Source organism: Pseudophryne corroboree, chromosome 9, assembly GCF_028390025.1.
Source record: "Pseudophryne corroboree isolate aPseCor3 chromosome 9, aPseCor3.hap2, whole genome shotgun sequence".
Taxonomy (NCBI): domain Eukaryota; kingdom Metazoa; phylum Chordata; class Amphibia; order Anura; family Myobatrachidae; genus Pseudophryne; species Pseudophryne corroboree.
In genome coordinates this window covers 43,332,145-43,359,608 of record NC_086452.1, presented here as the reverse complement: position 1 = coordinate 43,359,608, position 27,464 = coordinate 43,332,145, and the positions used below count along the sequence as shown (strand labels likewise).

The 27,464-nt window shown below is 47.0% G+C and overlaps 1 protein-coding gene across 2 annotated transcripts in view; it reads right to left on the bottom strand.

Moving 5' to 3' along the window:
* Window positions 1-602: 602 nt before the first annotated feature.
* Window positions 603-27,464, bottom strand: part of LOC134956653 (E3 ubiquitin-protein ligase RNF170-like) — a 33,544-nt gene continuing 6,682 nt past the window's right edge. The window contains exons 2-7 of one of the 2 annotated variants that reach the window (XM_063938686.1): window positions 22,590-22,694; window positions 20,603-20,678; window positions 20,097-20,205; window positions 4,432-4,505; window positions 2,828-2,938; window positions 603-1,757 (exon numbers count right to left, since the gene is read on the bottom strand). In XM_063938686.1, the coding sequence (XP_063794756.1) occupies window positions 1,452-1,757; window positions 2,828-2,938; window positions 4,432-4,505; window positions 20,097-20,205; window positions 20,603-20,678; window positions 22,590-22,694 (781 nt within the window). In that variant the 3' untranslated portion in view covers window positions 603-1,451. The remainder of the gene's footprint in view (window positions 1,758-2,827; window positions 2,939-4,431; window positions 4,506-20,096; window positions 20,206-20,602; window positions 20,679-22,589; window positions 22,695-27,464) is intronic. The other variant, XM_063938687.1, reaches the window with a different exon arrangement.

The window sequence follows — 27,464 nt, the reverse complement described above, 5'->3', positions numbered from 1 at the left end:
GTGTACTGTACACCGGATGCATATGGAAGTGTACTGTATTATGGGGCCATGTGGATGTCTACTGTACACTGAATGCATGTGGAAGTGTACTGTATTATGGGGCCATGTGGAGGTGTACTGTATTCTGGGGCCACGTGGAGGTGTACTGTATTCTGGGGCCATGTGGAGGTGTACTGTACCCTGGGGGCATGTGGAGGTGTACTGTATTCTGGGGGCATGTGGAGGTGTACTGTATTCTGGGGGCATGTAGAGGTGTACTGTATTCTGGGGCCATGTGGAGGTGTACTGTACCCAGGGGGCATGTGCAGGTGTACTGTACCCTTGGGGCATGTGGAGGTGTACTGTACCCTGGGGGCATGTGGAGGTGTTTTCAGAGCCTAGTATCACCCCTTGTACCATATACCTTAAAACTGTATTTCCTCTTCAGTACATTTGTTATATATTGTTCCTATAACGTGCAGACGGTACATTAGCTAATAACCGACACGCTATGCTTTATTATTTGATCTTTTCTACCTAAACCCACATTATGAATGGATCTGCTGTGGAGCGTATTATAATTGGTTACAAAACAGACATACAGTAAACTACTTTTTCAACCTTTTAATGTAAAATATTCGTAGGTGCCACTTGTAACTGGTACCGGAAATAAATATAGTTTATATACAGACCTTCTGTAACATATATTACATTCAAGTAAAACGAGGGTAAAGCAGACATTATATTTACAATATCCTTTTTCTATTGAAGCTATACAGTGAAATTAAGGTTCCATGATAAAAATTTCCTACACAAATTATAAAAGGAAGAAGTTGCAGTTTATAAGGATACAAATACATCCCTGTTTGTCCTGGTTGTATTGTCACACACACAACCCGTGTGCCTTGTTTTGTGTGATACGGAAGCTTTTTTGGAGTCTACTTAGACTAGAGTAGAGCATGGAAGTCAGACCAGAGACACACAGGTCACCCGGGGATCATGTATAAATGGGATCAGTATACAGGAGTCTCTTAAACAAGCTGAAACATGGCAGAGGACAAAGAACACCAGCAGAACAGAACACCAACATGGGATGTTCTCCAGGCTGCAAGATGCTGTTCCAGGTACCGTTAGCCAAATGCAGATGCCTCCAGGGCAGAAACAGTGAGGCCCTCTTGCACGCCCAGGTATAGAATGTGCTCTGCTAATAGAAATATGTATGATGGAGAATGGCACAACTAAGACCATATTCCAGAGGTGAAAGTTGTACACCGTGGTGGCATTTTAGAAGTGTCCAGAGCAGCTACTTACTCCAAAATCCTTATAAAAATGTTATTAAAATAAAAAAAGTCCTCATGACTAATTCTGTAACAAAAATTTGCTGAGAGTCCATCTCAAATACATTCAGCACATCTGGGACCACAATGCACCGTGGTCCTGCAATGTCATAGTGAGGATGAAGACTCCTTTGGTCAAGACTCGGACAAGATGCTCTGCGTGGTGGCCTGAGCCATGGCTATCCCTTCTGACTGGAATTGCTGACAAATGTTTATCATGCAGATCAAGAGCAGAAAGACTACAACCAGATCATCGATGGTGCTGAGGATCCCGCACATAGGGTCTGTGATGACATCGAATGGGGGAGACAGACACATGATGGCCCCAAATGAGCAGACAACTATGCGGAGACAGAAGATCCACACAAGTCCACCCATAGTGAAGATCCTTCTCAGTGCAAGATGGAGAAGTGATGGCAGGTCGTACAGGTAGTCGGTGAGCTGGCGGGAAAACAAAGAAACAGGAAAATGTTGAAATAACCACAGGTTGGCAACTAAACACAAAACAAACGGCCGGTGCACATTCTCCAAGCAGATTTGTGATATACACACATTGTAACATGAACTACAAATAGATATGACTCATAAGTAACGGGTCTAAAGATACATGTAAAAAACGCATCTCAAAGGGGAGAAGATAACGAATGCAAAGCATTCCGCCTTGCAGAGCACAAGGGGCCACAAACATAGAAAACGTGCAAGTCAAAATACAGGTGCACACTGCACATGCTGTATGCAGTGTATTATAATATAAATTATAATATAAATTGTAATATCAATTATACGAAAGGCGCAATTTAGTTCATTTAACTCTAGATCAGGTCACGCAAATGTACACAACTGTAGCTCATGCCCTATGTGTGTACATTCATTTTTTTTCTGCTTCAAAAAACGTTTTTGCGTGTACGATTTAGAAAAAATATAAATATGAGCAAACACTGCAAGAGCAGAGACCTGTACATAGAAACACAATGACCAATGACTAGGTTTGATTTTCTTAGGATGCCTACATTCAGTGGCAAATTTCCCTTTAGGCAGACGAAGCGCACGCCCAGGGGCAGCACTTGGATGCTTGTGTTGGTCCTGTCAGCCCAAAAAGTGCCAGAAATTGCAAAATATTTCCATACGCCATGTACCATATGCCATAGTAGCTTTTTTTCTATTATTCTATTAAATTGGCTATCATCAAATGAGGCCTTATGACCAATCAATAAAAAGAATAAAATTAGGCAAGAGAAGGGGGCCGTTACTGTTATGCCTAGGGGCACCCCCACCCCTAAATCCGCCCTTGCCTACATTTGGAAGAGATAATATTTTTGGGGGGAGGTCTCTATGCATTTCCGAGGCTGTAGGTTTGTGTATCCCGATGACCAGAGCAGTAAAAAAGTCACTGGCCCGCTGGCGGCTGCGGCTTAAGTTCATTGTTTGGAAAAAAATAATCCTCAGCTACATGTATCTGTTATCTAATGTCTTGTTTACGCTCCCACCGGTTATGTACATGATATACTTACAGGTCTTGGTTTCCCTGAGAAGCGATTATTATACTGTCTGATGTCCTGCATGATAGCTCTGCTCATCTTATCTTGCTGGATTTCACACAAATCATTGTAGAGGATGTGAACCTATGATAGGAAAATGGAAACGTCTTGTTAGACTCCTCTGTGCTAAATGCAAGGATTAAGAACAGCGGCTACAAATGGAAGCGTACTGATGTGGCAAATTATATATATATATATATATATATATATATATATATATAAAAGCATAGGACCGGCACTCTGCATATAACGTCTTACCGCGCTGGTGTCCTCCTGACGATAGTGCATAAAGGGCACTGAAACGCAGATGTATACCTAATGGGTTTCAGAGTTTTATTTGATGTTTGATGCTGAGTGCCGCACCGATTTAATTATTTATATATATATATATATATATATATATATATATATATATATATATATATAATTAGACCAACAGGGGGTACCTTCAACTATTGTCCATAGAAAAAGGAAACCAGGCGGCACTCCAAGGATTTTGTTCAAGCAAAAAGTTTTTGTATTAAAGTGACAGTGCAATCAAATTAATCCAGCATAGTGCAAGCCACCGACGTTTCAACGCCCATCCGGCGTTTTTTTCAAGGTGCTATGCTCTAAAGTACAGCGTGACAAACAGCAACATCAAACATGTCTATAACAACTTTCCATAGGGGTATAAATACCTGAGTGTTCATTCGATCCTCCCCGTACGCTCCCGCCAGCCGGCGTCCCGAGGCCGGAAGCCGCGGCTGCTCTGAGTTCCTGTCACGTGAGCCGCAGCTGTGACGTGAACTCCTGTCCCTTGCGCCGTTACCTAGTAACCGCGACTACGCCGTAACCTAGGGAACCGGACCTAACAGACGGAGACAGTACGGGGGTGATCACTGTGCAAAACTATAGTGCATAAAGTGACAGTGACAGCTTAATAGGTGAGCAACCAAGAATGATTGCAAAATAAACATTCAAAACTTGAAAGGCTAGACGGGTTAAAGAATTAAAATACTAGTTGTCCCAGTATTTTAATTCTTTAACCCGTCTAGCACTAGAGCATAGCACCTTGAAAAAAACGCCGGATGGGCGTTGAAACGTCGGTGGCTTGCACTATGCTGGATTAATTTGATTGCACTGTCACTTTAATACAAAAACTTTTTGCTTGAACAAAATCCTTGGAGTGCCGCCTGGTTTCCTTTTTCTATGGACAATAGTTGAAGGTACCCCCTGTTGGTCTATAGCTTTTGGAGGAGGGCACCCAGGTGGATGTTATTACGAGTGGGAGTGCCATAAGTATATAAGGATATATATATAATTATATACTATTTTCCAGTCCGTCACAATGACGAAACAACATAACAGTAATGTCAGTGCCAGCGGCTGTGCCAGAATGGAGCAATACGTGAATTGCTTCATTAGGCACCATCTGGCATCCCCGGAATGCCAAAGACTTGAATTCCCCCCATAGAGGTGAGTAGCAGCGTTAGCCTTTTATTATATAGGATATACAGAAACACCTCCTTGATCTGTATCAGATTTTATTCCTGAACACCAGCAAAACAAGACGAGATGTGGAACTCAGTAGGTACCTTTTGTCTGCATAGGGGACAGCTAATGGCTCCCAGCCAGGGGTCCTGCTTCCAGTACTCAATGAGACAGGAACCTGATGGATACAGACAAGAGGCGATATTACAGCATCTGCACATTCTCTAGTTATACTCTTGGCAATATATAGATCATGAATAGCGTCACAAGCCACAGTTTTATCACATTTTATTATTATTATTATGCTTTATTTATATGGCGCCACAAGGGTTCCGCAGCGCCCAATTACAGAATACATATTCACATAATCAAAACAAGAAAACAGTGACTTACAGTTGAAGACAATATAGGACAAGTGCAGGGTAACTAAGCATAACTACACCAGTAAATGACATACAGATAAGTTCCAAGGTGGCCGAGAACTGCAGGATTTGGTGCAGTTAAGGATTATTAAAGTAAGAAGAGAATAAGCACATGAGGGAAGAGGGCCCTGCTCGTGAGAGCTTACATTCTAAAGGGGAGGGCCTGTCAGACAGGGGTGACACAGATGGAGTAGACTGAACGTTTAAAGACATTTAAAGGTCTTTTCATGATCTCTAGCATGGGGTGTAATTATTATAATTGGCTGAAATTCCATGGATGCGTACCCTAACGGAATGTGCTGTGCATGCCTATGGTTTAATGTAAGCAAATGAAGTGGGAGAACAGTCAGTGACTACCTGCTCTAGGCTCTGGAGAGTATGGCCCCATTTAATTCCAAATGCTCGTCTTCTAGCAGGAAAATGTGTCCTCGTTGTTATACACAAAGGTTTTATTCCTCGGATGAAATATCCATGCTTCATTTCCTTTAGCAGGATATTCCAATTGTTAAGGTCACTTAGAACATTCTATAGATATTTCAGGATCAGGAGCGGTAAGGGTTAAGGAGCGTGCAGCCCTACACTGGGCTGGGAGAGGCGCAGGTGCCTGCATGTATTCCCGTACACAGTTCTGGTAAAGAGGGATACTGATAATTACACAGAGCACATGAATACATATTTGCAGCCCGGGCTTCCTGTCCGTTTCCGGGACATATGTCTCGGGATCAATGAGAAAACGAAAGGGCAGCTGAGCAGGAATTAGAATAAATTGGTTCAGACGTTTCCTGCCCGCAACGTGTGACAGTTTGCAAGGTATACAATGACTTATTCACTTGGCGGAGCGCCTGACCCTGTCATTGTTTGTGGTAATGAGCTAGACCCCGGGCGCTTCCTGAGGAGAGCTGCCCAGCTGGCTCCCCCGCATTGCGGAATCTCTCAGTGGCTGTTTCCTGAGCTGTCCAGCCTGTGCCCGTCTGTACAGGGTAGTCACAATGTAGGCTTGGTTCTAAGAGCTTACAATCAATTCTTTAACTACGTGGAGCTGACGTCACATGAGATTGTTTCTTACTTCCTCCCATTACTACAACAAATGACTTCCATCTACAGTATCTCTGTGTAGGTGACGTTACAAAAATAATAAATATACTTAAAGAGAACCGTACCCTGGGGTGCTGAAATTTTGTGAGTCTCATTTTTGTTGGCACTATGCTGTACACCACCCAAAGCATCAAAATCACAATTTATTGCCTTAACCTTATAAATGTTCATATTTGTATATTCTAACATATGTTCCATCTGCCAATGTGAAACAAAATGTGTATCATGTAGGGATGGCCATCCGATGGTTTATGGCCGATGTAGAATCATTTTGCCATCGATGGAGGAGAACCAGATGGTTTCCTTCCATCGAAGGTGCAGCATAACGAACCCCCCCCCCCCCCCCCCCCAAAGTGCTGGGATATGGAGCATAGCCCCACCCCCAGGTTCTGATTGGCCCACGGGCCAGTCAGTCAATGGAAAGGGATGACCTTCAGTTGGTGAAACCATCGATGGCCATCCGTTGCGTAGTAGGCTGCCAGCGACGGACACTTACAATATCACCATCAATGGTGACCACATCAATGATCATCCCTAATCTAGAGCTCCCGGGGGCCACACATTTTCTAGATGGTTATTAGCGTATGAAGCATGGGAGCAGAAACTCAGTGGCACAGTTGCTATTGCTGTATCTTACAGGCTTTCCTCCGCAATACAATCTCTTCATAGATACTGATTATGCTGAAGAGACCTCAGAATGAAATACTTACTATGCTTAGGAAAAAAAACTATACAAGATTATCAGATAAAATCCATTTTGTGCCATTTTATTATATTTAATTTTATACATGATTAATAAAACACATGTATTACAGATACAGCTCACAAAATACCCCCACTGTGTAGATCACAAATCCACAAACTCTCCCCCAGTCTCCTGCTTTGACGATTGGGAGTTTCTATAATATAACCCAATAATAAATGTAATAACTAAAATAAAGAAGTTTTCAAGCATCTCTCCAGAGACCAAAAAAACCCTATATTGCACTGAGGACAGGGATGAAGCCGGCAGTCTCTAGGTGGTTATACTGTGCCACCATAGGACCGTCCGCTGCTCAATTAAAGAGCCGTTGTGTTAAATGGAATTACCCAGAATTCTTTGCTGCTGAATCAATGGTTTACTAGCGCACTGAGCTTGATACTACAGCAATCCACTGACACACATATTCCTGACGCTGGACTACTGTATTCAGGCAGACTGCAGTGGTTGCTGCTGTATACACAAATTAACAGACTTGTCAATGGGGGTCATTCTGAGTTATCTGTGCTAAATTTAGCACAGCTACGATCAGGTACTCAGACATGCGGGGGGGAGGCTCCCAGCACAGGGCTAGTCCGCCCCGCATGCAGGTGCCGGCCCTCCTCCCCCGCAGAAACGCAAAAGCATCGCCGCTTTTGCATTTGAGCAGTTACTCCCGGCCAGCACAGCTCCTGTGGCTGGCCGGGAGAACCTCTTCGCTGCCCGGTTCGCAACAGCTGCGTGTGACGTCACGCAGCCGCCGCGGCCCGCCCCCCAACGGTCTGGCCACTGCGTTGGCCAGACCGCGCCCCCTAAACAGCAGTTTAACGCCGCCGTCCAGCCCCCTCCCGCCCAATCAATCAATCAGGCAGAGGTGATCGCTAGGCAACGACCTTCGGCCGTCTGGCATGCGCCCGCGCAGTTCCAACCCGATCGCTGTGCTGCGATAAACTGCAGCGAGCGATCGGGTCGGAATGACCGCCAATATGTAGTATACAGCAATGTGTTACTCTGGCAGGCAGCAGGTGGCGCTGTGCAGCACAGGTAGCGACTCTGCATCAAACAAGCACGATTTGTAGTAGATTTGCCAACACTGAGCGGAGGGTTTAAAAATAGCCGGCGAATCGAGTGGAAACTTTGAAATCACAGTCTCATCTTGGACAGTTGTAGGTCAGGAGCTGCTGGGCGCAAGGCTTTCAGGTGATGCAATGTCCAACCAAATGAAAGATAAGCTTTAACGATTACTTTGCTGGTCTGGCAGTCCACCCGTTTCCACAGAGTTATCAACGATGGTGCAAGAGAGAGCAAGCTCATCGTTGTATGCAAAGTCATTGTTTGTTCTGAAATTGACAGTAGGTCTAGTTCTAAGTTCTTGCTACAGGACACAATGACCTTGTCATGTTGCTAGTAAATGATCGCTGGGAATAACGACAAAGGAGGAAGTGTGTGACATTTACTGCCCGGAGGAAGCACGGGGTTCACTTCTAATACACTGCAACAGCCCCCGCTCTCATTGAACTAAGTTAATTAGCGTCTACGACTATTAATTTTTCTGACTATATTCCACTCACTAACACAATCATAGACGCACCTCTGGTTCGCAGAGGCATCTCCGGAGTGTGAAATGCGCTGAAAGGGAAGCCATGCATTTGTGCTTCACGAATGACATCCCAAAATCTCGCTGGAAAGATTTCTCACAGGTATAAATAAAAAACACGTGACCACCAGGTGGCGATCCAGAGCAGGCAGTATATACTATACTGTGGATATTTTAGTGTAACTATTTGATGTAATGATTGACAACAACAAAAAAGGGTAGAATGACACTGGCTAAAAAATTCCTCTTGCTGCTAATTGATACAGCTCCTCTTCAGGACCCAACTCAGACTTCTCACTCTCACTTACAAAGTTCTCACCCTAACCTCTCCTATCTACATCTCTGACCTTATCTCCTTTCACACTGTCGCACGCACACTTAACTATACAAATGAATGCTACCGCTCTTCCCAAATGATAGCTCCCTCCCACCCCCTGGATTTAACTAGTGCTGCTCCCTACCTCTGGAGCTCTCTCCCTCTATCAGGCTTCACACCTCTCTACAAAACTTCAAAGGGGCTTAAGACCCACATTTGTATCAAAGCCATACAGCAGTCATCCTAACCCACTTAAAGTCATGCTCAGTGACTTTCTCCCTTCCTTTTAAATTGTAAGCTCTCACGAGCAGGGCCCTCTTCCAGCGTGTGCTTTTCCTTCCCGCACTTATACCATAATCTCCTCCCCACTGCCTGCAATGGCACCTAGCCCATGGTTTCTGCCACCCTGTGGCTTACTTCATTAAAAAAGGTGCCGGCAGAAACCTGCAGTACGTGCGGTCTAAAATTGGGTAGCTACGGGCACTGTAAGAAGCCATAGGGCAATCCTGTGTCTAACTGAATATGCACCCTAATGGTGGATTTAAAGCAGCAACAGAAATACAAGCTAAATAGCCTGGGTTAGCATTTATTACAGTTAATGCTTAAAACCATAGGAGAAAGACACTGATCATAAGGGGTCATTCCGAGTTGTTCGCTCGTTGCCGATTTTCGCAACGCAGCGATTAGGTGGAAAATGCGCATGGTACGCATCGCGCATGCGCTAAGTACTTTCACACAAAACTTAGTAGATTTACACAAGCCCGACCAACGTTTTTTCATCGCTCGAGTGATCGTAGTGTGAGTGACAGGAAGTGGGTGTTTCTGGGTGGTAACTGAGCGTTTTCCGGGAGTGTGCTAAAAAATACAGGCGTGCCAGGTAAAAACGTGGGAGTGGCTGCAGAAATGGGGGAGTGGCTGGCCGAACGCATGGCGTGTTTGTGACGTCAAACCAGGAACTAAACGGACTGAGCTGATCACAATCTAGGAGTAAGTCTGGAGCTACTCAGAAACTGCAGGGAATTATTTAGTAGCAGTTCTGCTAATCTTTTGTTCGCAATTCTGCTAAGCTAAGATACACTCCCAGAGGGCGGCGGCCTAGCGTGTGCAATGCTGCTAAAAGCAGCTAGCGAGCGAACAACTCGGAATGAGGGCCATAGGCGGCTTTGTCAACCCGGGTCGTATTGCAGATACACACTTATATGGGCCAATTTATTCTGAAGCCAGTACTACTAATACTTGTATCTACACGAGTGTGGAGAGAACATGCAGACGCCGCAGTTGGTCACTGGGCGGAACTGAACCCATGCACCCGTGCGACAAGTCAATGATGCTAAATACTCCGCAACAGCTAAATTATATTCTACCTGGAAACAATTAGCATAGATTTCCATTTGGTTTTCATGTTTCCATTTGATAACTTTAAATTCTGTAGTGTGGAGGGTCTTTAACATGTTTATCTATCTAATCTATCTATCTATCTATCTATCTATCTATCTATCTATCTATCTATCTATCTATCTATCTATCTAGCAGGTTGAGTATCCCTTATCCAAAATTCAAAATCACACCGTTTTGGTTCCCCTACTGAGATAATGACACATATACATATTACATATATTGTGTATCTATATAATATGTCTATATAGACACATAATATATAATATATATGTTATTATCTCAGTAGGGGACCCAAAAATGTGGGATTTTGAATTTTGGATAAGGGATACTCAATATATAAATATATATATATATATATATATATATATATATATACATACACATAATACATACTCATATATTTAAAAAAAAATTGCTTTATCCACTTGGCATAGTGGCTGAACGTATGAGTCACATGGTTATCACTGAGCTATTATACAGCAAAACACGACCTGCTAAAAAAACAAAAACATATTGCACAACTTTTTTTTTTAAGGATAATTTTAGATGCAGCAGAACCTGCTCAGATTTACATAAACTTTAGTAACTGATGTGTTGCAATAAATCAATATTTCTAAATCAAGGGCACGTAGCACGCCATGTTTACCTATGGGGGGATCACAAGCGCAGTTATAAACCTGGTCTGTGCATTCTGCTGATTCATTATAACGCCTAGCAGGACTGGACATGCTGCGAGTTGTAGTTCCCCTTGTTACCTCTACAGCATCAGATCCTTCTGGATCAGGCTATACAGCTTTCATTTTCAGAGGACAATATCTGAGTAGCCAAGATCCATGTTATTCCGTCTGCTATGTGACTAGAGACCTGTCAGCGACTAGTCATATTCTCCAGTGACAATTTTACAAGGGGCAGTGACAGCTGGAAAGTGTTTTATTGAAATATTTACTAGTCAGCTATTTATTGCTCTTTTAATTAATCTTTACTGCAATACCCTATAAAAGGTTTCTTTGATGTTGGCCACAATTCTATATAATTCTTTTATATAGGATACAATGCATAAACTACCGACTGAAATAAATCCCCCTTTACTCATCATCCTACGGGAGTATTGCATTTATTGTGACTGTTCACCCTTTACAGACTGAGTTCTCATCTCTTTCTGAAAGCTAGAAATATCCTGAAGGTGGAGAGTTGTCCTCAGGGGAGCCGTAAACTAGTTTCTGCTCAATGTTTATATCAAATGTATTCACTTTAGAGCATCTGCCTTGACTGCTGTGATGTTACTGTACCTGCCACTTACACAATGGAGAATGTACCTTATCCACTACAATACAGCTCCAGAGCAGTAGTGTGGAGAAGCTCTGGAGCTGTAGTGTGGAGGTGCTCTGGATCTGTAGTGTGGAGAAGCTCTGGAGCTGTAGTGTGGAGGTGCTCTGGATCTGTAGTGTGGAAGTGCTCCAGAGCAGTAGTGTGGAGAAGCTCTGGATCTGTAGTGTGGAGGTGCTCCAGAGCAGTAGTGTGGAGAAGCTCTGGAGCTGTAGTGTGGAGAAGCTCTGGATCTGTAGTGTGGAGGTGCTCCAGAGCAGTAGTGTGGAGAAGCTCTGGAGCTGTAGTGTGGAGAAGCTCTGGAGCTGTAGTGTGGAGGTGCTCTGGATCTTTAGTGTGGAGAAGCTCTGGAGCTGTAGTGTGGAGGTGCTCTGGATCTGTAGTGTGGAAGTGCTCCAGAGCAGTAGTGTGGAGAAGCTCTGGATCTGTAGTGTGGAGGTGATCCAGAGCAGTAGTGTGGAGAAGCTCTGGAGCTGTAGTGTGGAGAAGCTCTGGAGCTGTAGTGTGGAGAAGCTCTGGATCTGTAGTGTGGAGGTGCTCCAGAGCAGTAGTGTGGAGAAGCTCTGGAGCTGTAGTGTGGAGAAGCTCTGGAGCTGTAGTGTGGAGGTGCTCCAGAGCAGTAGTGTGGAGAAGCTCTGGAGCTGTAGTGTGGGAGTTCTGTGGAGCTGTAGTGCAGAGATGCTCTGGAGCAATAGTGTAGAGATGCTCTGGAGCTGTAGTGTGGAAGTTCTGTAGAGCTGTAGTGTGGAGATGCTCTGGAGCTGTAGCGTGGAAGTTCTGTAGAGCTGTAGTGTGGATGTGCTGTGGAGCTGTAATGTGGAGGTGCTCTAGAGCAGTAGTGTGAATGTGCTCTAGAGCAGTAGCGAGGATATGCTCTAGAGCAATAGCATGGAGATGCTCTAGAGCTGTAGCGTGGGTGTGCTCTGTAGCATGAATGTGCTCTACAGCAGTAGCGTGGAGGTGCTCTGGAGCTGTAGCGTGGAGGTGCTCTGGAGCTGCAGTTTGGAGGTGCAGTGGAGCAGCAGTGTGGAGATGTAGCATGGAGATGCTGTGGAGCTGTAGTGTGGAGATGTAGCATGGAGATGTTGTGGAGCTGTAGTGTGCAGGTGCTATAGAGCAGTAGTGTAGAGATGCTCTGTAGAGTAGCGTGGAGATGTAGTGTGAAGATACTATGGAGCAGTAGCGTGGTGGTGCTGTGGAGCATTAGTGAGGACTGTGGATTTGCTGTGGAGCAGTAGCATGGAGATGCTATGGAGCAGTAGCGTGGAGGTGCTCTGGAACAGTAGCGTGGAGGTGCTCTGGAACAGTAGCATGGCGGTGCTATGGAGCAGTAGCGTGGAGTTGCTGTGGAGCAGTAGTGTGGAGGTGCTGTGGAGCAGTAGCGTGGAGTTGCTGTGGAGCATTAGTGAGGACTGTGGATTTGCTGTGGAGCAGTAGCATGGAGATGCTATGGAGCAATAGCGTGGAGGTGCTCTGGAACAGTAGCGTGGAGGTGCTCTGGAACAGTAGCGTGGAGGTGCTCTGGAACAGTAGCATGGCGGTGCTATGGAGCAGTAGCGTGGAGTTGCTGTGGAACAGTAGTGTGGAGGTGCTATGGAGCAGTAGCGTGGAGTTGCTGTGGAGCAGTAGTGTGGAGGTGCTGTGGAGATGTAGCATGAAGATGTTATGGAGCAGTAGCGTGGAGGTGCTGTGGAGCAGTGGTGTGGTGGTGCTGTGGAGATGTATCATGAAGATGTTATGGAGCAGTAGCGTGGAGGTGCTGTGGAGCAGTAGCGTGGAGTTGCTGTGGAGCAGTAGTATGGAGGTGCTGTGGAGATGTAGCATGAAGATGTTATGGAGCAGTAGCGTGGTGGTGCTCTGGAGCAGTAGCGTGGAGATGCTATGGAGCAGTAGCGTGGAGGTGCTCTAGAACAGTAGCGTGGAGGTGCTCTGGAACAGTAGTGTGGAGGTGCTCTGGAACTGTAGCGTGGAGGTGCTGTGGAGCAGTAGTATGGAGGTGCTGTGGAGATGTAGCATGAAGATGTTATGGAGCAGTAGCGTGCTGGTGCTCTGGAGCTGTAGCATGGAGATGCTATGGAGCAGTAGCGTGGAGGTGCGCTAGAACAGTAGCGTAGAGGAGCTCTGGAGCAGTAGCGTGGCGGTGCTATGGAGCAGTAGTGTGGAGGTGCTGTGGAGAAGTAGTATGGAGATGCTATGGAGCAGTAGCGTGGAGGTGCTGTGGAGCAGTAGTATGGAGGTGCTGTGGAGATGTAGCATGAAGATGTTATGGAGCAGTAGCGTGGTGGTGCTCTGGAGCAGTAGCGTGGAGAAGCTATGGAACAGTAGCGTGGAGGTGCTCTGGAACAGTAGTGTGGAGGTGCTCTGGAACAGTAGCGTGGAGGTGCTGTGGAGCACTAGTATGGAGGTGCTGTGGAGATGTAGCATGAAGATGTTATGGAGCAGTAGCGTGCTGGTGCTCTGGAGCTGTAGCATGGAGATGCTATGGAGCAGTAGCGTGGTGGTGCTGTGAAGCAGTATTGTGGAGATGCTCTAGAGCAGTAGTGTGGAGTAGGAATGGCCACTTGCTGGTCTCAAATCAATCATTTGGAATTTGATACAGGATCGCCATGTCTATATTTGAATACTAAAAAAAAAATTGTGACATTACTACTGAACTTTCTCGTAAATAAGAATTTACTTACCGACAATTCTATTTCTCGTAGTCCGTAGTGGATGCTGGGGACTCCGTCAGGACCATGGGGGATAGCGGCTCCGCAGGAGACAGGGCACAAAAGTAAAAGCTTTAGGATCAGGTGGTGTGCACTGGCTCCTCCCCCTATGACCCTCCTCCAAGCCTCAGTTAGGATACTGTGCCCGGACGAGCGTACACAATAAGGAAGGATTTTGAATCCCGGGTAAGACTCATACCAGCCACACCAATCACACTGTACAACCTGTGATCTGAACCCAGTTAACAGCATGATAACAGCGGAGCCTCTGAAAAGATGGCTCACAACAATAATAACCCGATTTTTGTAACAATAACTATGTACAAGTATTGCAGACAATCCGCACTTGGGATGGGCGCCCAGCATCCACTACGGACTACGAGAAATAGAATTATCGGTAAGTAAATTCTTATTTTCTCTAACGTCCTAAGTGGATGCTGGGGACTCCGTCAGGACCATGGGGATTATACCAAAGCTCCCAAACGGGCGGGAGAGTGCGGATGACTCTGCAGCACCGAATGAGAGAACTCCAGGTCCTCCTCAGTCAGGGTGTGCCCCTGACCAAGTATCAGCTCGGCAAAGTTGTAAAGCCGAGAGCCCTCGGGCAGCCGCCCAAGATGAGCCCACCTTCCTTGTGAAATGGGCATTTACATATTTTGGCTGTGGCAGGCCTGCCACAGAATGTGCAAGCTGAATTGTACTACACATCCAACTAGCAATCGTCTGCTTAGAAGCAAGAGCACCCAGTTTGTTGGGTGCATACAGGATAACAGCAAGTCAGTTTTCCTGACTCCAGTCGTCCTGGAAACTATATTTTCAGGGCCCTGACAACATCTAGCAACTTGGAGTCCTCCAAGTCCCTAGTAGCCGCAGGTACCACAATAAGCTGGTTCAGGTGAAACACTGACACCACCTTAGGGAGAAACTGGGGACGAGTCCGCAGCTCTGCCCTGTCCGAATGGACAATCAGATATGGGCTTTTGTGAGACAAACGGCGCCAATTCTGACACTCGCCTGGCCGAGGCCAGGGCCAACCGCATGGTCACTTTCCCTGTGAAATATTTCAAATCCACAGATTTGAGCGGTTTAAACCAATGTGATTTGAGGAATCCCAGAGCTACGTTGAGATCCCACAGTGCCACTGGAGGCACAAAAGGGGGTTGTATATGCAGTACTCCCTTGACAAACTTCTGGACTTCAGGAACTGAAGCCAATTCTTTCTGGAAGAAAATCGACAGGGCCGAAATTTGAACCTTAATGGACCCCAATTTGAGGCCCATAGACACTCCTGTTTGCAGGAAATGCAGGAAACGACCGAGTTGAAATTTCTTCGTGGGGCCTTCCTGGCCTCACACCACGCAACATATTTTCGCCACATGTGGTGATAATGTTGTGCGGTCACCTCCTTCCTGGCTTTGACCAGGGTAGGAATGACCTCTTCCGGAATGCCTTTTTCCCTTAGGATCCGGCGTTCAACCGCCATGCCGTCAAACGCAGCCGCGGTAAGTCTTGGAACAGACATGGTACCTGCTGAAGCAAGTCCCTTCTTAGCGGCAGAGGCCATGAGTCCTCTGTGAGCATCTCTTGAAGTTCCGGGTACCAAGTCCTTCTTGGCCAATCCGGAGCCACGAGTATAGTTCTTACTCCTCTACGTCTTATAATTCTCAATACCTTGGGTATGAGAAGCAGAGGAGGTAAGACATACACCGACTGGTACACCCACGGTGTTACCAGAACGTCCACAGCTATTGCCTGAGGGTCTTTTGACCTGGCGCAATACTTGTCCAGTTTTTTGTTCAGGCGGGACGCCATCATGTCCACCTTTGGTCTTTCCCAACGGTTCACAATCATGTGGAAGACTTCCCGATGAAGTCCCCACTCTCCCGGGTGGAGGTTGTGCTGAGGAAGTCTGCTTCCCAGTTGTCCACTCCCGGAATGAACACTGCTGACAGTGCTATCACATGATTTTCCGCCCAGCGAAAAATCCTTGCAGTTTCTGCCATTGCCCTCCTGCTTCTTGTGCCGCCCTGTCTGTTTACGTGGGCGACTGCCGTGTTGTTGTCCCACTGGATCAATACCGGCTGACCTTGAAGCAGAGGTCTTGCTAAGCTTAGAGCATTGTAAATTGCCCTTAGCTCCAGTATATTTATGTGGAGAAAAGTCTCCAGACTTGATCACACTCCCTGGAAATTTTTTCCTTGTGTGACTGCTCCCCAGCCTCTCAGGCTGGCCTCCGTGGTCACCAGCATCCAATCCTGAATGCCGAATCTGCGGCCCTCTAGAAGATGAGCACTCTGTAACCACCACAGGAGAGACACCCTTGTCCTTGGAGATAGGGTTATCCGCTGATGCATCTGAAGATGCGATCCGGACCATTTGTCCAGCAGATCCCACTGAAAAGTTCTTGGTGGAATCTGCCGAATGGAATCGCTTCGTAATAAGCCACCATTTTTCCCAGGACTGTTGTGCAATGATGCACTGACACTTTTCCTGGTTTTAGGAGGTTCCTGACTAGCTCGGATAACTCCCTGGCTTTCTCCTCCGGGAGAAACACCTTTTTCTGGACTGTGTCCAGAACCATCCCTAGGAACAGCAGACGTGTCGTCGGAAACGGCTGCGATTTTGGATATTTAAAATCCACCCGTGCTGTCGTAGAACTACTTGAGATAGTGCTACTCCGACTTCCAACTGTTCTCTGGACCTTGCCCTTATCAGGAGATCGTCCAAGTAAGGGATAATTAAGACGCCTTTTCTTTGAAGAAGAATCATCATTTCGGCCATTACTTTGGTAAAGACCCGGGGTGCCGAGGACAATCCAAACGGCAGCGTCTGAAACTGATAGTGACAGTTCCGTACCACGAACCTGAGGTACCCTTGGTGAGAAGGGCAATTTTGGGACATGGAGGTAAGCAACCTTGATGTCCAGGGACACCCTATTGGTTCGCTATCACTGCTCTGAGTGACTCCATCTTGATTTGAACCTTTGTATGTAAGTGTTCAAAGATTATCCATTTAGAATAGGTCTCACCGAGCCGTCCGGCTTCAGTACCACAATATAGTGTGGAATAATACCCCTTTCCTTGTTGTAGGAGGGGTACTTTGATTATCACCTGCTGGGAATACAGCTTGTGAATTGTTTCCAATACTGCCTCCCTGTCGGAGGAAGACGTTGGTAAAACAGACATCAAGAGCCTGCGAGGGGGAGACGTCTCGAATTTCCAATCTGTACCCCTGGGATACTACTTGTAGGATCCAGGGGTCCACTTGCGAGTGAGCCCACTACGCGCTGAAACTCTTGAGACGACCCCCCCACCGCACCTGAGTCCGCTTGTACGGCCCCAGCGTCATGCTGAGGACTTAGTATAAGCGGTGGAGGGCTCTGTTCCTGGGAATGGGCTGCCTGCTGCAGTCTTCTTCCCTTTCCTCTATCCCTGGGCAGATATGACTGGCCTTTTGCCCGCTTGCCCTTATGGGGACGAAAGGACTGAGGCTTAAAAGACGGTGTCTTTTTCTGCTGAGATGTGACTTGGGGTAAAAAAGGTGGATTTTCCAGCTGTTGCCGTGGCCACCAGGTCCGATGGACCGACCCCAAATAACTCCTCCCCTTTATACGGCAATACTTCCATGTGCCGTTTGGAATCTGCATCACCTGACCACTGTCGTGTCCATAAACATCTTCTGGCAGATATGGACATCACACTTACTCTTGATGCCAGAGTGCAAATATCCCTCTGTGCATCTCGCATATATAGAAATGCATCCTTTAAATGCTCTATAGTCAATAAAATACTGTCCCTGTCAAGGGTATCAATATTTTCAGTCAGGGAATCCGACCAAACCACCCCAGCGCTGCACATCCAGGTTGAGGCGATCGCTGGTCGCAGTATAACACCAGTATGTGTGTATATACCTTTTTAGGATATTTTCCAGCCTCTCAGCTGGCTCCTTGAGGGCGGCCCTATCTGGAGACGGTACCGCCACTTGTTTTGATAAGCGTGTGAGCGCCTTATCCACCCTAAAGGGTGTTTCTGGCGGGAAAGGGTATACCGCCAATAATTTTCTATCGGGGGAAACCCACTCATCATCACACACTTCATTTAATTTATCTGATTCAGGAAAAACTACAGGTAGTTTTTTCACACCCCACATAATACCCTTCTTTGTGGTACTTGTAGTATCAGAAATATGTAACACCTCCTTCATTGCCCTTAACATGTAACGTGTGGCCCTAAAGGAAAATACGTTTGTTTCTTCACCGTCGACACTGGAGTCAGTGTCCGTGTCTGTGTCGACCGACTGAGGTAAATGAGCGTTTTACAGCCCCTGACGGTGTTTGAGACGCCTGGACAGGTACTAATTTGTTTGCCGGCCGTCTCATGTCGTCAACCGACCTTGCAGCGTGTTGACATTATCACGTAATTCCTTAAATAAGCCATCCATTCCGGTGTCGACTCCCTAGAGAGTGACATCACCATTTCAGGCAATTGCTCCGCCTCCTCACCAACATCGTCCTCATACATGTCGACACACACGTACCGACACACAGCACACACACAGGGAATGCTCTGATAGAGGACAGGACCCCACTAGCCCTTTGGGGAGACAGAGGGAGAGTTTGCCAGCACACACCAAAAACGCTATAATTATACAGGGACAACCTTTATATAAGTGTTTTTCCCTTATAGCATTTTAATATATATATACATATCGCCAAATAAGTGCCCCCCCTCTCTGTTTTAACCCTGTTTCTGTAGTGCAGTGCAGGGGAGAGCCTGGGAGCCTTCCCACCAGCATTTCTGTGAGGGAAAATGGCGCTGTGTGCTGAGGAGAATAGGCCCCGCCCCCTTTTCGTCGGGCTTCTTCTCCCGTATTTCTGAGACCTGGCAGGGGTTAAATACATCCATATAGCCCCCAGGGGCTATATGTGATGTATTTTTAGCCAGAATAAGGTACTATCATTGCTGCCCAGGGCGCCCCCCCCAGCGCCCTGCACCCTCAGTGACCGCTGCTATGAAGTGTGCTGACAACAATGGCGCACAGCTGCAGTGCTGTGCGCTACCTTATGAAGACTGAAGAGTCTTCTGCCGCCGGTTTCTGGACCTCTTCACTTTTCGGCATCTGCAAGGGGGTCGGCGGCGCGGCTCCGGGACGAACCCCAGGGTGAGACCTGTGTTCCGACTCCCTCTGGAGCTAATGGTGTCCAGTAGCCTAAGAAGCCAATCCATCCTGCACGCAGGTGAGTTCACTTCTCTCCCCTAAGTCCCTCGTAGCAGTGAGCCTGTTGCCAGCAGGACTCACTGAAAATAAAAAACCTAACAAAACTTTTACTCTAAGCAGCTCTTTAGGAGAGCCACCTAGATTGCACCCTTCTCGGCCGGGCACAAAAATCTAACTGAGGCTTGGAGGGTCATAGGGGGAGGAGCCAGTGCACACCACCTGATCCTAAAGCTTTTACTTTTGTGCCCTGTCTCCTGCGGAGCCGCTATCCCCCATGGTCCTGACGGAGTCCCCAGCATCCACTTAGGACGTTAGAGAAATCTATATTATTTTTGGGATGTGCTGTAAAATGAAATAAAATCTGACACGTGCAGTGGAGCGGGGGGGGGGGGGGGGGCAATGTGGTACAGATGTTTATAGCTGCTGCAGCATATGATCTTTGGATCGATTGTATCACTACGTTGTGCCTTGAGCATCAATCCAAAATCCCTATTTATTGGGAGGTGAACATCCATCTTATGGAAAGTTTGGGAGGTCGCTGCCCATCCCTAGAGTTCTGGAGCAAATGTTACTGAAAAAGTCCATTGCTCTTATTCTGGAGTTGGTGCCATGAGCTGACTGCCGCAAGTCTAGACCACTGCCAACGTGAGAAGTGGGTCACAGCTTTACCTCATCTTGGAAAGCCTGGAACAGGCGCTGATTTTGAAGTCTCATACCTTTAGAATAGTGCCTCCAAGCAATGAGTAACGCTGTCATTATTGTCACCAAGGAAACATACGTACCTTAACCTGGCTGACTTCAGACAGCTGATTTTTGCTGTACACTTTACAGGCCAGTAACACTCAGCCTATAAACACATCATGTGCATCTTGTAACTTGGTTTAACAACAAGCGACAACGCAAACCATGCTTATATACTGTAGGTGTGATGATGCAGTCATTGTTACTCACCACAAAACAAATGGCCGCAGTTGGTCTCCACAGGGGAGGTGGCCGTCTGCAGACAGACCGGGCAGGATAAGTCACTGTGGAAGTGACTCTGGCGGCTTTTATACGACTCCTTAAAAAATTCAAAGGGAGAATTTATTGATTGAACAAGCGTTAGATATATATTGCGTTTCTAAATGTATATAAAGGATAAAGATTTTTTTCTTGTAGAATGAAACATCCAGTATACTGAGCTATTTGCCATGATTAGTATATAGTATTCTCTGGCACTGCATTCAATGGTTACATATACTGTATACAGTGGGGGGGAATTCAATTATTTGAAAAGTCGGTTGGGTGTCTGTTTTTTCCTGTCTATTGAATAGGAAAAAACAGGTACCCAACTGACTTTTCAAACAATTGAATAGCCCCCAGTATGTCCATCTGCATATAAAGGCTCTGTGGGACTGAAAATATTCAATAGTACAAAGTAACGGAACCTTACACAAATCATTTCACCGTGCACTCACTTTGGGGAGGGTCAGGGGAAATAACTCCTTGTCCTTTCCTTGGAGATTTGTGTCCGACTTATTCACAGCGCAACAACTGGAAAAATAATGTAGTCATTAGCAACGAGGATAATACGTGTACATAACATTGTACCATGGGGGTAATTCCAGCAGGAAATTTTTTAGCAGTTGGGCAAAACCATGTGCACTGCAGGGTGGGGCAGATGTAACATGTGCAGAGAGAGTTAGATTTGGGTGTGGTGTGTTCAATCTGCAATCTAAATTGCAGTGTAAAAATAAAGCAGCCAGTATTTACCCTGCACAGAAACAAAATAACCCACCCAAATCTAACTCTCTCTGCACGTTACATCTGCCCCCCCTGCAGTGCACATGGTTTTGCCCAACTGCAAAAAAAGTCCTGCTGCGATCAACTTGGAATTACCCCCATATTCCCATGCAATAAAATACAGATGGTACAGAAGCTGCAGAGCAAAAATAAAATAGGTTTACAACTATTTTGTTTTTATACGCCCGATAAACAAATGTAAATATCGGATATGTTGCTGCGGGAAATATACTTCTGCATGTCAGTGTCCTAATCTACAACACCATTATAATGCATTTAAATAACCATAAGTGCTGGTATATACAGATGTACTTCCTCCATGTGTGCAGGCAACTCAGCGATATATGGTCACACAACGTGAAACACGGCTCATCCGTGGACTCTCCTGCCTTGAGCAAACGGAAATAAATTTGCATGTGTATCGCCATGTATTTTTTGAGGTTAGCAGATGACGCAATACGCGTCTCCTTGAGAGTTCCCTGCTGTGCGGCAACGTGTTTTGCATTATGCAGCAGTGAGAGGGCTCTGATAACATAAAATGCTTCCCTGTGCCCTTAGCTCCATCTGGGAGATTTGCAAACTTTCCCGAGCAAGGACTCCAGAAATCTTCAAGTTGATAGGTAGATATGGACTATTCCATATAAAATTTGCCAAATGACATTCCATATAAGACTAATGGGTAAGAAAATCAAGTTGTGCCACCTAATCGCAACTATCCAACGTTCCGCATGAAACCCACCAATCGCTGAAGGAGCAAACGTTCACTCTCCTGCAGCCGCTGTGATCCTGGAATGCTAATCAATGTGTTTGCCCATACAAAGTGGCAGCGGCGTTTCTAGAGAGGAGGGGACCCGTGCGCAGACTCCGTGTGTGGACCCCCTCCTCTCCTGTAGCCGTCACCGCTGCTGCTAGCGCTCTCAGGGCTGAGACTCTGGCACAGTGGCAGAGTCTACAGCGCATGCGCAGGACTCCGAAAAATGGCCGCCGCGCCATTTTTCTGGAGTCCTGCGCATGCGCTGTAGACTCCGGCACTGTGCCAGAGTCTCTAGCGCCGGTGACGGCTACGGGAGAGGAGGGGGCCCACACACAGTCGCCGATGGACGCCGGAAAGGTAAGTATAGAAGAAATTGGTGCAGTGTGTGCGGTGTTGGCCCCCTCTGGACCCGGGGGCCGGTGTGCACCCATTATAGATATTAGATACGCCTGTACAAAGTGGTGCAATAGTGCAAAAATAGGCTCACGACACCACAAAAGGGGAACATACTGCATTTCCACTAGTCCGTGTATAGAACTAAAAATATCCATGAGAAATGAAAAGAAACAGCATTTATGCAGCACCCACGTATTTTTCAGCATTCATAACTATTTTAAACTCTTCTTGCATTTTGATTTGTGCGCCTTGGAGGGGGTGACGCCAAAATGCCGGCTTCTCCGTGCAGTGACAAGAGCCGGGTGCTGCAATGTGACATTATCCTGCAGCCAGAGGCTCCGGTCACTCACTAGGAGCCAGCAATATGACCCTGGAGTGATGTAACGGGGGAGCCCTTCCTGCCAGGCCACGCCCACTTAATGACATCATCTGGGGACTCCTGAGACCATGCCCATTCTTTGAGGCCACACCCTCTTTTTGGGGCGCATGCGCCTACTGCTCCAGCCACATACCTTGCATCAGCGCCCACGTCACAGGTTCCACTCTGGCCTATGCTACACAAATTCAGAGTTGATCGCAGCAGCAAATTTGTTAGCAGTTGGGCAAAACCAAGTGCACTGCAGGGGGGGACAGATGTAACATGTGTAGATTTGGGTGGGGTGAGTTCAAACTGAAATCTAAATTGCAGTGTAAAAATAAAGCAGCCAGTATTTACCCTGCACAGAAACAATATAACCCACACAAATCTAGCTCTCTCTGTAAATATCTGCTCCCCCCTACAGTGCACATGGTTTTACCCAATTGCTAACAAATTTGCTGCTGCGATCACCTCTGAATTACCTCCACTGTTCCTTAGTCAATGACAAACCTGTGATATAGGAGGTGGTGTGTTGGGGCAGTGCAAAGGTCTGTGTATACATAGGTGTGTTTGAATTGTGCATGATGTGTGTTACTGTCTGCAGCGCTGTGTTTGTATACATACAGGTGGAATGTAAGTAAACGTGCCTCCCACACACTCTGGTCTCTGGTACAATAAATACCTGTATAATGACAGCCTCATACTTTGCATCAGCTCCCACGTCACAGGTTCCTCTCTGGCCTACGTTACGTGACACGTTTCATTAGTTAGTTAGCAACCTGTGCTAAAGGAGGTGTGCTGAAGCAGTGCAAAGGTCTGTGTATATACATAGGTAGAACAGAAATGAAGATAAAGGGAGTGGGGGGGGGGGGGGGGGGGGGGGGGGGGGGACCTCATTGACCTAGATGCAGATAAGACAAGCCCACAGAACAGTTTACAAACAGAGCTGGCCTTGGTGTACTTCTGCCTATATGAACAGTAGCAGATTAACTCCTTCCTCTCTGTAATCACCATTATTCCTGCTTTACATTGTACAGTTAATTTACATTCACAGCAAGTAGCCAAGTACAGGCTTATGCGTCACCTGACATAAACTCCTGTATGCTGATTCAGGGGACTGCCGCCATTTGGGGGTCACCTTCTGGAAGGGTGACACACGGGTGTGGACTGTGCCCCCTTTGTCACGCTTCTGTATTCAGATTATTTGTTATCTGCTGGAGGAGGTACATTGATGCTGCTCAGGTTTGCAGTGTTTTAATGTTTGGTATTTTATGGGGAACGACTAACACCTAGAATAACACCAAAAATAAGATTTTACTTACCGATAAATCTATTTCTCGTAGTCCGTAGTGGATGCTGGGGACTCCGTCAGGACCATGGGGATTAGCGGCTCCACAGGAGACAGGGCACAAAAATAAAGCTTTAGGATCAGGTGGTGTGCACTGGCTCCTCCCCCTATGACCCTCCTCCAAGCCTCAGTTAGGATACTGTGCCCGGACGAGCGTACACAATAAGGAAGGATTTTGAATCCCGGGTAAGACTCATACCAGCCACACCAATCACACCGTACAACTTGTGATCTGAACCCAGTTAACAGTATGACAACGTAGGAGCCTCTGAACAGACGGCTCACAACAAGAACAACCCGATTTTTTTGTAACAATAACTATGTACAAGTATTGCAGACAATCCGCACTTGGGATGGGCGCCCAGCATCCACTACGGACTACGAGAAATAGATTTATCGGTAAGTAAAATCTTATTTTCTCTAACGTCCTAGTGGATGCTGGGGACTCCGTCAGGACCATGGGGATTATACCAAAGCTCCCAAACGGGCGGGAGAGTGCGGATGACTCTGCAGCACCGAATGAGAGAACTCCAGGTCCTCTTTAGCCAGGGTATCAAATTTGTAGAATTTTACAAACGTGTTCTCCCCCGACCACGTAGCTGCTCGGCAGAGTTGTAATGCCGAGACCCCTCGGGCAGCCGCCCAGGATGAGCCCACCTTCCTTGTGGAATGGGCCTTGACAGATTTAGGCTGTGGCAGGCCTGCCACAGAATGTGCAAGTTGAATTGTGCTACAAATCCAACGAGCAATCGTCTGCTTAGAAGCAGGAGCACCCAGCTTGTTGGGTGCATACAGTACAAACAGCAAGTCAGATTTTCTGACTCCAGCCGTCCTTGAAATATATATTTTCAATGCCCTGACAACGTCCAGCAACTTGGAATCCTCCAAATCGCTAGTAGCCGCAGGCACCACAATAGGCTGGTTCAGGTGAAACGCTGACACCACCTTAGGCAGAAAATGAGGACGCGTCCGCAGTTCTGCCCTGTCCGAATGGAAAATCAGATATGGGCTTTTATACGATAAAGCCGCCAATTCTGACACTCTCCTGGCTGAAGCCACGGCCAGTAGCATGGTTACTTTCCATGTAAGATATTTCAAATCCGCCGATTTGAGTGGCTCAAACCAATGGGATTTGAGAAAATCCAAAACTACATTAAGGTCCCACGGAGCCACTGGGGGCACAACCGGGGGCTGTATATGTAGTACTCCTTTTACAAAAGTCTGGACTTCAGGAACTGAAGCCAATTCTTTCTGGAAGAAAATCGACAGGGCCGAAATTTGAACCTTAATGGACCCCAACTTGAGGCCCATAGACAATCCTGTTTGCAGGAAATGTAGGAATCGACCCAATTGAAATTCCTCCGTGGGGGCCTTCCTGGCCTCACACCACGCAACATATTTTCTCCAAATGCGGTGATAATGTTGTGCAGTCACCTCCTTCCTGGCTTTAACCAGTGTAGGAATGACCTCTTCTGGAATGCCTTTTTCCCTTAGAATTCGGCGTTCAACCGCCACGCCATCAAACGCAGCCGCGGTAAGTCTTGGAATAGACACGGCCCCTGCTGAATCAGGTCCCGTCTTAGAGGTAGAGGCCACGGATTTTCCGTGAGCATCTCCTGAAGTTCCGGGTACCAAGTTCTTCTTGGCCAATCCGGAGCCACGAGTATCGTTCTTACTCCCCTTTGCCGTATAATTCTCAGTACTTTGGGTATGAGAGGCAGAGGAGGAAACACATACACTGACTGGAACACCCACAGTGTTACCAGAGCGTCCACAGCTATTGCCTGAGGGTCTCTTGACCTGGCGCAATACCTGTCCAGTTTTTTGTTGAGGCGAGACGCCATCATATCCACCTTTGGTTTTTCCCAACGGTTCACAATCATGTGGAAGACTTCTGGATGAAGTCCCCACTCTCCCGGGTGTAGATCGTGTCTGCTGAGGAAGTCTGCTTCCCAGTTGTCCACTCCCGGAATGAACACTGCTGACAGTGCTATCACATGATCTTCCGCCCAGCGAAGAATCCTTGCAGCTTCTGCCATTGCTCTCCTGCTTCTTGTGCCGCCCTGTCTGTTTACGTGGGCGACTGCCGTGATGTTGTCCGACTGGATCAACACCGGCTGACCCTGAAGCAGGGGTTTTGCCAGGCTTAGAGCATTGTAAATCGCTCTTAGCTCCAGTATATTTATGTGAAGAGACATCTCCAGGCTTGACCATACTCCCTGGAAGTTTCTTCCCTGTGTGACCGCTCCCCAGCCTCTCAGACTGGCATCCGTGGTCACCAGGACCCAGTCCTGTATGCCGAATCTGCGGCCTTCTAACAGATGAGCACTCTGCAACCACCACAGAAGAGACACCCTTGTCCGTGGCGATAAGGTTATCCGCTGATGCATCTGCAGATGCGATCCGGACCATTTGTCCAGCAGATCCCACTGAAAAGTTAGTGCGTGGAATCTGCCGAATGGGATTGCTTCGTAAGAAGCCACCATCTTTCCCAGGACTCTTGTGCATTGATGTACAGACACTTTTCCTGGTTTTAGGAGGTTCCTGACAAGTTTGGATAACTCCTTGGCTTTCTCCTCCGGAAGAAACACCTTTTTCTGAACCGTGTCCAGAATCATTCCCAGGAACAGCAGACGTGTTGTCGGGGTCAACTGAGATTTTGGAAAATTCAGAATCCACCCGTGTTGTTGCAGCACTACTTGGGTTAGTGCTACTCCGTCCTCCAGCTGTTCTCTGGACCTTGCCCTTATCAGGAGATCGTCCAAGTAAGGGATAATTAATACGCCTCTTCTTCGCAGAAGAATCATCATTTCGGCCATTACCTTGGTAAAGACCCGAGGTGCCGTGGACAATCCAAACGGCAGCGTCTGAAACTGATAATGACAGTTTTGCACCACGAACCTGAGGTACCCTTGATGTGAAGGGCAAATTGGGACATGCAGGTAAGCATCTTTTATGTCCAGGGACACCATAAAGTCCCCTTCTTCCAGATTCGCTATCACTGCTCTGAGTGATTCCATCTTGAACTTGAATTTTTGTATGTACAGGTTCAAAGATTTCAGATTTAGAATAGGTCTTACCGAGCCGTCCGGCTTCGGTACCACAAATAGCGTGGAGTAATACCCCTTTTCCTGTTGTAGGAGGGGTACCTTGACTATCACCTGCTGAGAAAACAGCTTGTGAATGGCTTCCAATACCGTCGCCCTGTCTGAGGGAGACGTTGGCAAAGCAGACTTTAGGAACCGGCGAGGGGGAGACTTCTCGAATTCCAACCTGTAACCCTGAGATACTACCGGCAGGATCCAGGGGTCCACCTGTGAGCAAGCCCACTGCGCGCTGAAATTCTTGAGTCGACCCCCCACCGTTCCTGAGTCCGCTTGTAAAGCCCCGCGTCATGCTGAGGGCTTTGCAGAACCCGCGGAGGGCTTCTGTTCCTGGGAAGGAGCTGCTTGCTGCCCTCTCTTACCCTGCCTCGGGGCAGATATGACTGTCCTTTTGCCCGCTTCTTATAGGACCGAAAGGACTGCGGCTGAAAAGACGGTGTCTTTTTCTGTTGGCAGGGGGTCTGAGGTAAAAAGGTGGATTTCCCGGCAGTTGCCGTGGCCACCAAATCCGATAGACCGACGCCAAATAATTCCTCCCCTTTATACGGCAATACTTCCATATGCCGTTTGGAATCCG